Source organism: Epinephelus moara, chromosome 20 (assembly GCF_006386435.1).
Source record: "Epinephelus moara isolate mb chromosome 20, YSFRI_EMoa_1.0, whole genome shotgun sequence".
NCBI lineage: Eukaryota > Metazoa > Chordata > Actinopteri > Perciformes > Serranidae > Epinephelus > Epinephelus moara.
Window position 1 is genome coordinate 7,703,294 of NC_065525.1, and position 11,813 is coordinate 7,715,106.

Genomic DNA, 11,813 nt, shown 5'->3' on the forward strand with positions numbered 1-11,813 from the left:
CACTGATGAGAGTAGCTTTTTAGATTTCTCCTCCGTTTGATAAAGACAGGTGTTAGGGCACATGTTCGTAAATAAAAAAAAAAAACTGTTAAAATATTTTGTCAATAATTATTTCTCGTCGTTTCTATGCATTAATTTGGGTGTTCAGGTTTCAGCCAAGTCACTACAAGGCGTACCAACTATTTTGTAATCATTTGTGATTCTGTGACATAATACTGAAACACTACTGCTTATTATAACATCTACACACACTTGTTTAGATCGCTGATGTAATTTCCCTCACTGCCACGCAATAGCGGAACCATTTCTCTGCTTGCTGTGTTTCCGGGGGACAGGTTTGGAGCTGGACTTGTTCACACGCTTTGCTTGGTTGATTATTTTCACTGCACCATGCCGACCGACACCAAACGTGTACGCGGCCCAGAAGTCTCCCAAAGTCCGTATCTGTTTTTGTGCAAACCGGTGGCCGTCCTCCCCTCTCACGGCCCCAGAGCAGACGGTCGGCAGCGGGATCAGGTGGACGTGCGGCCCGTGTTTGTCCGGTGCGGGCTGGTGAGCCAGGCTAAAGGCTCCGCGTACATCGAGGCTGGAAACACCAAGTTAATGTGCTGCGTTTACGGCCCCAAAGAAATAGAGCGGAAAGATGAGACCGATATGAAATGTGGAAGGTATGTAGTGATTTTAGAAATGTGTTGATTTATTTTATGTGACTTGTTTAGGATCTACAACCAGTGGTGTAATATAACGAAGCACCAATACTTCGTCCCAGTATTTTTGAGAGTGTCTGTACTTTACTTGAGTTTTTATATTTTTGTCAACTTTTACTCTACTACATTTCCTAAATAAAATGTGTACTTCTGCCCTAATACATTTCCCCAAAGCATCTGAGTTACTTACAACAAAATAGGGCAGAAAGGAAGGAAGTAGGGAGGAAGGGACAGACGGACGGACGATTTAAAGAATGGGAGGGAAGAAGAAACAGGGTTTTTTTTCATATCATTTAAGTTTTGAAAAAGACCTCGTTTTTCTTTATGCTCCATCTTTAAGTTGGTGTACACGTTATAAAGAAATAAACTTTATAATTTTCACAATTCTGACCCCTTACTTAGTAATTACCTGCATCTACTTGTACATTTACTTTCAATACATAGGTGCATCTAATATTATGAAATTACTTTTGATACCTAAGTAAACTAAATATTAGATGCCTTAAGATTTTTACTCAAGAAGCATCCTCTCTGTAACTTCTACCAAAATCAGTTTCTAGTCAGAAATATGTACTTTTACTCAAGTGTGGCTGTCAGATACTCCATCCACCACTGTCTACAACACAGTAAACAGTTAGACTTTGTAACTTACTCTTTCTGCGTGAATTCATAAGCAGTGCACACTTACGCTGCTACTCTTTATGACTAGTAACTTCTGTTGGCTGAATGTTATCTCATATTAAAATACTAAAGTGAGAACACGTAATTCCAACATTGTACAAAGATAAAAAACAGACTGATACATGAAACGTCAAAATGAAAACGGGGGCTTGAATACCAAAGCAAACTTCTGGCTACATTATTTACAGGAGATATATTGCATGAACACACAGAGGCCCTGCTGTTGTAACCATGAGGAGTATGGATCATTGTTATCTGAGAACACAAACACTTAATAACACGACCATTAGATATAAATGTTCACCAAGAGGCATCCCTTAGTGTTTGGCTTAAGAGGTATTATATCACTAATATGCTGTAAGGAGTATCATGGAGTGTTGTAAATAAGTGCTTCCCAACTGGGGGGTGCTGTTGCCAAAGTTTTGCAGGGGGGTCGTGAGGCCCTTTTGATTTTAACAGGTGTAAATCAGCTTTAAATAAATACAGTAGGCCTTTATCTCAACATTTTATTTATTTCTGTAAAGGAAACTAAATGAAATTGAACCCATTTTGATTTTTTAAAACTTAGATTATTAAGATATAAACTGTAAAATAAAAACTTACAGGAAACAATATTCACAGAGCCTTTCTCTGCTAAACAGGCTGGTTCTGCATTGGAACAGAATGCAGTTAAAACAACCAAAGGCCTAATTAAACAGGGAAAACACTGAATTTGTCAAAGAAAAAGAAGTTGGTTAAGCGTGTTTAAAAAAAAAAGTACATAATACATAGAAATGTATACTAAAAATAATGGGAAAACTCACCTCTGTTACAATATTCACATTTAATAAATGAAAAAGGCATCCCTTAAGGAAAAAGGTTGGGAACCACTGCTGTAAGTCAACAAAACATCACTAGTTACCACTATTACATTCTGTGGTGGATGAAGTACCTGAGAGCCACACTTGAGTGAGAGTACAGATTTCTGACTAGAAAAGGACTTTGGTAGAAGTTAAAGTCACCTGTTATAATATTACTTGAGTAAAAGTCTTAAAAGTATCTGATATTTACTGTACTTAAGATTCAAAAGTAATTTTATTATATTAAATGTAATCAATGTATTGAAAGAAAAAGTGCAAGTAAATGCTGTTATAAAAAAAAGCAAGCAGTCAGAACTCTGAGGATCATGACATTATTTCTTCTTATTATGTACACTACATAGAAAGAAATAGATTGTGGAGTAATAGTGGAGTAAAATTCTTTTACTGCTGTACATAGAAATGTATTGTAAAACTCTGTATTTCTCTGTGTATCCAGGTTGACAACTGACATGCGTTTCACTCCATTTTCCTGCCTGGAGAGGGGCTCCTGGATTCAGGGCAGCCAGGACAAAGACCTCTCCCTGATGCTGCATGAGAGTCTGCAGCCCGCCCTGTGCCTCCACAAATATCCCCGCTCTCAGATCGAGGTCAACGTGATGGTTCTCGAGAACAGCGGTTCAGTTCTGGCCCACGCAGTCACGTGCGCTTCTCTCGCTCTCGCAGATGCAGGGATCGAAATGTATGATCTGGTGCTTGGTTGTTCCATACGCCAGGATGGTGCCTCTTATGTAGTCGACCCTTCTTACATGGAGGAAAACAGCTGCAGCTCAGTCAGCGGTGAGAACCAGGGCCGTCTGACTGTTGCGTTCCTCCCCAGCCTGAACCAGATATCTGGGCTGCAATCAGATGGAGAAATGACTGAAGAGACTCTGACCGCCGGGATTCGGACCTGCATTGAGGGATGCTATAAACTGTACCCGGTCATCCAACAAGCCCTGGCCAAGGCTGTGCGCAGGGCGGCACCGCCACCATCAGAGAGCTGAGAGACTCATGAACCAACAACTGCTCAGTTCATAGTTTTTCTACTTTACAGTTTTTAGTCCTTAATTTGACAACAATGCCCATGTCTGTATTTTTGCTATTTCATTGTCTTTACATATAAATGAATCCATCTGATTTCACCTGTGCTTTCGTATTAAATCATTTAATAAGGCACTTATATGGTATTGTTTGCATTTGGGTCTTGAAACTTCAAATTTGGAAAGAGAAATACAGGAAAGAGCACCATGTTAAGATTTCATTAGATTAATGAAATTGCTCTTCCAGTTCCTGAATGTATTTGCATGAAACAATCTACTAAGTGCAAACTAACTAAATAAATACACTCTTTTGCAAACAGGCAGACCTCGTATAATCATCCCAGATGGATTTGGTCAACAAATTGTCTCCAGCTCAGTGGAGCTGTTGCTCTGTCATTAGCTCTGCTGGAGGTTAGAGTTTAAAATGGGTTTAAACCTGTGTTTTTGGGAACAAAATTACAGGACCTTTGAGACCATGCTGTGTCTTGAAACTGCAGTTTAAATATCACGTGGTCTTGTCTTAACTTAGGTGCTGTGTGCTGTAGGAACACGCTTTAGGCCACTAGAGGTCACCCTACCTAAGGTTTTAGTTGCAGAGGTTTAAGAGAGGGCCTGTTCATGGATGGGTTCTAAAACAATGTGCCTCTGGGCACAGATACACAAAGGGCCCCACCACCTCTTTTTATGGTTTTGTGGTCATTTTGTGTCTCTTTGTAGTCTTTTGGGTCTATATGAGGTTATGTTATATCTTACTGCGGTAATTTTGTGTCTTTTTTTAGGAAATTTTATGTCTTTTTTTTTGTCATTTTGTGCCATCTTGAGGTTGTTTTATGTCTTTTGTAGTCATTTTGTGCTGTAGAAATAAGCTAAATGCCACTAGAGGTTACCCTACCAAAAGCCCTTTTTAAACAGGAATTGTGCAAATTTGCAAGAAAGCCCAATCAGTCTTCTCTCAGCATTGGCAGTATAAAAACAAAATTGGGGAGTGCGGCAAAATGCTGCCTACCTAGTTTTGTTTATAGAGAATGCGCCTTTTTCAGGGCAACGGTGGGCGTGAGCAAGTAACAAAACGTGTAGCTCAGCGTGTGACGTAAACAGTTACGTGAGAGGGAAGCCGCGGCTGGTCAGTCCTTTGGCGATTCTCTCATAAGTCGGCCCGTTCTTCACCATTCCCGTCATCTGACGGTTAATGGCCTCTTCGTTTGCGAGGGCAAGGACGGCGCGCAATTCCTTGTCTCCCCAGTTGCTCATCTTTACAGTGTCTGTCAGGTTTGCGTTTCCCTCTTGCTACTAGCTGCTCGCTAATTCCTGCTATCAGCCCCTACCGTTGCGGAAGGCCGCCTCGGTCTGTTTAAACTAAAAGGGTTCCACCAATATGACTACCCTACGAGGCCGAAAATTGGGCACCTCGGATCAACTCGCCAATCCGGCTCTGTGTGTCTAAACGCCCGCAGCTTGCCGGCAAAACGGCCCAACATTCACAGAAAATCTGGCAGTGTAAAAGGGGCTTAGGGTTTTAGTTAAACCTGTCATTGCAGAGGTGTCAGAGAAGGCCTGTTCATGGGCTTATTATAAGAAAATGTGCCCCTGGGCCCCACCACCTCTTTCATGGTTTTGTGTCTCTTTGCAGTCTTGGGTCTTTTGAGGTAACTTTGTGTCTCTTTAAGGTAATTTTATGTCATTATTGGTCATTTTATGTGTCCTTGAGGTTGTTTTGTGTCTTTTTGTAGTCATTTTGTGTCTTATGGAGGTAATTTTGTTTCACTTTGAGGTCATTTTATGTCTTTTTGGTTGTTTTGTGTCACTTTGTGGTCATCTGTGTCTCCACGTGGTTGTTGTGTCTCTTTGCAGTTCCTTTTCATCTCTTTGTGGTGAAATTTTGTAAGTGAGGGCAAAGGGGCCCCCTGACACTTTGCTACCCTGGGCCTGTGCCCGGCTGGCCCGTACAATAATCCCTCCGTTGGCCTGTGCTACTCCGTCCCCTATGCAAATTTGGAGCTCTAAAGGCTGCTCCAAGCACTATGAAACAAAGATAACATTCAAAAAATACCCTAAATTGAGGCATCCTAGTGCTGTGGGGATGGCATAGAGTCTGGCTGGGGACCTTTTTGCTGCAACACCGCACTGCCTCTCCCGATCATTTCTGCCCAGCGTCTGTGTTTTATAGCCCAGTGTGCTCTCCCTGGATGCCGACAGTGCTGGAATTACACATCGGAAATGTTGGCATTGGACAGAATCCTGGGTTCACAGAAACGTTCAATATTGACATTTTCTTCTTGACTGTGGGCTGAGGAAATCCACTGTGGGTGTGTATTAAGTGACAAATGAGCTTACATGACCGCACACTCAGCAGAAAAATGTCACACCAATAACTAAGTGATCTTTCAAGAATATAAGTATCCGAGTATCCAAAATACATTTTATGGTGTTATGTACTGACTGAAATTTGAAGAAAGGTTGGTAGTCAAGCATGTGATCTAATAACGGTCTTAAGAGTTGAAAGACTTCTGGAGAGACCATGTCTTGACATTTTGGTGCCCCAGGTGAGACGTCAACAGGCGTGAGGGGTTAATTTTTTATTAGAACATTTAGGACATTCATAGTTATTTTATGCTTTATTCTTTGAAGAAAAGATCAGGACAGCACTACAATTTAAACTTTTAATATGATGGATGTTTTGGTCAAGACACCAGTACCACAAACATTGTGCACAGGTGGGGTTAATTATGGGTGACCACAAACAACACAAGTATATCCTCGCAAGGGGACCTGCAACTGTTTGAAGCACAGAGTGTTTTGGATTAGAGCACTAAAAAATGAAACAACACAAATATGTTCACTTCAATAAAAACACAAATATACTCACTTCATAAAAAAATAATATTCACTTCATAAAAAACAATCAAATTAAATCTCCTAATTCCTCCCGTTGGGGATGAGGGTATCAAGGAATTGAATCCAATATGCCTCCCTCTGGAAAAAGATTCTGTCCCTATTACCACCTCTCTGTGGCATCCTCACTGTGTCTCACTGCCAGTGTAATGAAGTTTATTCAAGCTGTGGTTCTGGCTGTTGAAGTTGCAAAGCCACAGATGATTTATCATTGTGATTACAAATGGAAAACTTGCGTTCACAGATCCTGGTTTCTAATTCTCATTTTGTTTACCCAAAATAATACAAGATACATGAACATTTTAACAGGTAAAACATGCATTTTACATGTGATTCTGCCTCTAACTTTGATATCAATGTCAGACATAGGATGAGTAAAGTGATTACATTTGATAATAGAATAACAGTTTATGAATTTATGACCAGGAAATATGAGACGAATATGAATATGAGATGACCTCATGGGCAAATATGTGAGACGTTCTCTTGGGCAAATCTGACTTCACTAAGTAATCATGCAAGTTGGAAGACCTCTTATAAAAATTTTCATGCAGAGTTTGAAATGAACTTGAAATTTGAGGGTCACTTTTCAAAATGTGCTAATATGTACCCACTATTCCTTTTACTGACTCAGATATAGGGCTATAAGTTGATACAAATGCAAGACCCTTACAAATTACAAATTACAAATTTGTCTAACCGTTAGTAGCTGACTATACAATAGACTTCTTTTTAGTGCTGGTGCATGATGACTGCTGAATTGTAGAAAAGTTCCCTCTTTTTTTTCACCAAAACATCCAAAAAAGAAACGTTCAAGGTCATAACACAATGTGAACCTGATGGATTCTTTTCTGTCATTTATGAAAGCATGGCACTCTAATAAGTCCTGAGCATTAGCACTCTTATATTTATACTTTATTCTTTTAAATGAAATTTTGTTCAAATTCACTCTCCAACAGCACTGGGACAGTTGCTAGTACGCACCAACTTTAAACACTGGTGTGGCTATTTATAGCACCAGTAACCTTGAATTCATCACATGTACCTGTGAACCATCATTGGCTATGATATTTACATCACCATTAATAAACATAAGAAGAATGATCAATGATTGATTTGTAGCACTCATATTGCACCAGACTTGCTTCACAATTCAGGGTAAATTTCGTCACATAATCATCACATAAATATCATTTTAAAATAGGTTTATAAATGTCTCTGTTTTCTTTTTCATATCATACTATGTACACTTACTACACTACCCATACATTATAACATCATAATATAATATCCTGCTTCAGCAGATTAGCTTGACTGAACATGAAAACATTGCATACACAATACTTAAAGAAGTCATCTTAGTTAAACAGAGATTGAATGTATTAAACATTATAAAATATTTTTTCCTCTGCCTCTGTAGCCTCAGCTAGAATGAAAATGCTGCTGCACATATTTGCGATTATTTTAAGAGTTTGGGAGTTTTATTTATTTGTTATTCATTATTCATTGTTTTTTTTTTTGGCTTTTTTGTTTTGATTTGTTTTCTTCAACGCAGTAAAAATCTAATGAAATAGATGAGTTTCATTTTTAAAGGCACTTGACATGTTTGGATTCCTTTTTGATTTGACTAAACTGTGGAAGAAATGGACAATACAGATCTACAGAGTCACTAACAGATCTAAGACCTGAAAGGACTTGATATTGAAATGTGCCAATATGACTGTTAGAGTTATCATTTTCTTTGGTTATAAGTAATTGTGAAGAAATGAGACTGAGTTGTTACAACACTGTGAGTCTGGGTAAAACTCATCTGAAGCCTCCACACTGACACTGATCTGCTGCAATCAGAAAGAAAGGTGCTGACAATGAAGCACTTCCTCTCATCTAATATTGTCTACATTTCTGTAGATGTGTTGACCCGCGTGTGTGTGTGTGTGTGTGTGTGTGTGTGTGTGAGCAGAGAAAGTTGGAGAAAAATCAATGAAGGGCATTGCACTTTTACTCCCTGCCTGTCAGTGTGTCACTCTGTTGACACTTCGGTGTGATCGGGAGGCTGAGGTCAGGCAAAGACCTCGTTTTCCCGAAACATGACCATCCCAGCATTCCACAGCTCAGCATCATACTGATACAAACCCTGTTTTCCAGTCAGGCAGATGCATTCTCACAAAGGCTAATATTTACTCTGTAAAATATCTGCTCAATGACAATGCTTGATTGGTCATGGGTATGTAACAGGAAGTGTTTCAGAATTAGAAACAGTTGTAGTTTAGGTTTAAGTACAAAAGTCAAAAGACACATAAGATAGAAACTTTTATAATGATTTTTAAAGTGAAGGAGCTGCACGGTTTTGGTCAGGAATGTGCAAAATAATGACCAGGGGAGAGCAAAAGTTAACACTGTAAATCTAACAATATGTGCATATGAGGAGATAGTGGAGACAGCATCAGATGTTTAGGATGGTCATGATGCATCCTCGCACAACGGTTTGTATATTGATAAGTGGAGCTGGTGGAGCTTTATTTTCCAACCTCACACAGATGCCCTTTGTTGAAAAGTATCATCATGCTAAATACTAACTCTTGTGTATTACATTTTGACTTCCGAGCTTGCACGTTAGCAGCTAAATAGCGTGATAACGAGCTGAGCTAACAAGCATGGGAAAACAAGAATACCTGCTTATTAGTGCTAATATATGAATAAAATAATAATAGAATGTTACTTACCAAAAAACTGGAGCACTGGTGTCTTGGACGGTCTGTTGGTACAATGATCTGTACAGCAAGCCTTATTATTTGTCTGATATTTGTACAAAAGAAATCCCAGAAAAGTTCCGGCCAGCCGGGTCCAGCACCTCAAAACACGGCAGGGAGGTCAAGTTCAGTGGCCTGATATGAGGCCCAACAGACAGTCAAAGTGACCACACCCTTAATTATGCAGAAGTTTAAGCTTTAGTAACATTGAAACCGGATCGTTATAAAAAAAATCGCCCCCGTACAGTTGTCATGAATGATGAAATAAGCCATAGAGACCAAAACCATTTTTGAACCAAGCTGTAAACATGTTTATTTTAGCTGTAAAGTCATGGGAGTCTACGGGGATTTGCTCTGTTTTGGAGCCAGCCTCAAGTGGCCAGTCGATGAATTGCAGTTTTTGGCACTTATGCATTGGCTTCGCTGTCCGTCCTGGAGGTTGCCGCTTGGTCATTACCAACGTTTCCTGGCTTCCTTTGTGCTGCAATCGCGTCTTAATAAAACTCATTACAAAATCATAACTTCTATTCAAACACATGAAGGAGGCATGGCACCCTACATTTCAAAGTCAGTTTAGCGTTCATGGGGCAAACCTACTGACTGTGAGACCAGTTACATCATATATTCTGTTAGGAAGTTATTCATGTCAGTTCAGGTATCTCAGGATGGGCTTGTAGTATCCAATTCCAAATCATAGACACTGAGAGGATGGAGTTGCTTTGTGGGAAGTGTAGTATCCACCTTCGAGTTTTATGTAAGTGCAATTCTACCTTGCTGGAGTATTAAAACCATATCAAATATTGTTTAGTCTGAATAGACAGTCTTTATCATCAGAGGACACCCTGTGTCTGTGTGAGTGTTTGTGTGTAACTTCAAACATGTGTAAATTCAAATGTTGTCTTTTCACTTCCATCAAATTCATCTCAATCTGTTTCAATTAGGACCGAGTTTACACTAAACAGCCATACTGAGGTCATGTGGACTTGTATCTTCAGCTGAGTTGGCCACCTTCTAGTTCGTATACGTATATGGTACATCACTTTATCAGTGAAAGTGTGTGCGTGTGTGTGTGTGTGTGTGTGTGTGTTGCCCTCAATGAAATGTAATGTGTCGGTGTACGTCACTGTTATAGCACTATAGTGACAACCTTCAGGTTATTACATGTCTGATTATGCGTGCACTTGGTGCTTGTGTTTATCGTCTAGGCTATTTATTGTACTGTTCTCATTGTGTGTGTGTGTGTGTGTGTGTGTGTGTGTGTGTGTGTGTGTGTGTGTGCGTGTGTGTGTCTGTGTGTGTGTGTTTATTCTTAGTTCTATCAGTCTGTCACAGACCTCATTATCTTCCTGTTTCTGCTCTGAGCCAGACAATACAGCTGCCATCACCAGCTATCTGTGGGAACTGAGATATGTGACACAATGCAGTAAGCTCTCGAGTCACACCAACAGACTCTATTTCACTCAGTCTGCAATCTCACAGTCTAGTTTACAATTTATATTGGAGCCAGGCATCACAAAACAAAAAGGTACACTGACTATATATATATATATATATATATATATATATACATATATATATATATATATATATATATACACAGGGTCCAAAATTCACTGGGCAAATGCTAGTAAAATAAGCAAGTGGCCAGTAACCTTGCTTCACTCACCAGCCATAAAAAACAATGGTAATCTATTGAGTGGCTGGTAAAGTTTGAACATTCACTAGCCATTTGGCCGGTGAGTCAAAAAGTTAATTTTGAATTTTGGATATACATATATATATATATATATATATTAATTTATTTTTATCTTTTTAAAGTGACAGCTGCATTTCAAGAATACAACATGAATTACCGAATTGTTTTGGAAAGGAGGACGGGGGCTGTGAAGTACAGGATTAACGCTGGCTCCAAGGAGGAGTCAGTCTCCACAGACCCCCATGTTAAAATGCCCACCTTTGTAGCAGAAATAAACATGTTTACAGCCTGGTACAAAAAATGGTTTTGGTCTCTATAGATAATTTCCTGGATAATGACAACTGTACATGGTGTAGATTTTTATATAACTCACCTGTCTACATGATATTAAGGCTTAAAGTTATGCATAATTAAGGGTGGGACACTTTTAGTGATAAGCTGTCTGCTGATAGTGTCCTTGGGCTCTCAGCCAGATCCACCCCTCGCTCCCTCACAGTGCCAGTCTTGTGTCCAAATATAGTCATTTCTGGCATCAAAAATTCAAGATGGCAACTGCCAAAATGCCGAACTCGAGGCATCAAAAGTAGTAAAAAAAAAACAGTGGGTGATGTCAAGGTGGCTACGTCCATTACTTTTATACAGTCCATGGCCATTACACACAAAGTTTCACTATGTTTACATTCATTACATCACTGATGTCAGAGGCTACAGATTTATCAACATTATGTGTTGCCACTACACACCATTTCAGAACCACCACTTTACATGATGTCTCACACCTTTGAGGCACGAGGAGTGCACCCATTCTTTTGGTCCCAAATAGTCATTGACTCTTTGACCCAAAAATCCCATTCCCACTTGGCTTTCAGGTCATCATCCAGTTAAAGCTAGGCAGGGCGTCTGGCTCACTAGACTTCTTATCATAAGACAATGTGAAATATCTCTACAGCCATCCTAGCAGCTGCTCTAAGCTAAACATGAACATCAGCATGCTAACATGCTCATAATGACAATGCTGACATAGGCCCAATTCCAATCCGATCCCTTACAGACTCACTGACTTAGAGGCGCGTTCATGTGAAGTGTGTGAGTGTGTGAGGGCTGTCCCATTGTCAAATCGTCAAGTCAGTGAGTGAGCCCTTTATGCCCCCTTACCGTAGGTCAGCATCGATGCGGACTTACGGTAAGGAAATTACCCACAGTTCATA

The 11,813-nt window shown here is 39.7% G+C and overlaps 1 protein-coding gene across 1 annotated transcript; it reads left to right on the top strand.

The window, feature by feature from the left end:
• Positions 1–298: 298 nt before the first annotated feature.
• exosc6 (exosome component 6) lies at positions 299–3,403 on the top strand. Its single transcript, XM_050072409.1, has 2 exons — positions 299–668; positions 2,685–3,403. Exons 1-2 carry the CDS (start codon positions 391–393, stop codon positions 3,229–3,231), a joined length of 825 nt encoding a protein of 274 aa, XP_049928366.1. The 5' UTR covers positions 299–390; the 3' UTR covers positions 3,232–3,403.
• The last annotated feature ends 8,410 nt before the right edge of the window (positions 3,404–11,813 follow it).

Coding starts and splice junctions, on each gene's coding strand:
- exosc6 (XM_050072409.1), top strand. CDS start 391: ATGCCGACCGACACCAAACGTGTACGCGGCCCAGAAGTCTCCCAAAGT. Junction 669..2,684: donor ACCGATATGAAATGTGGAAG/GTATGTAGTGAT, acceptor CTGTGTATCCAG/GTTGACAACTGACATGCGTT.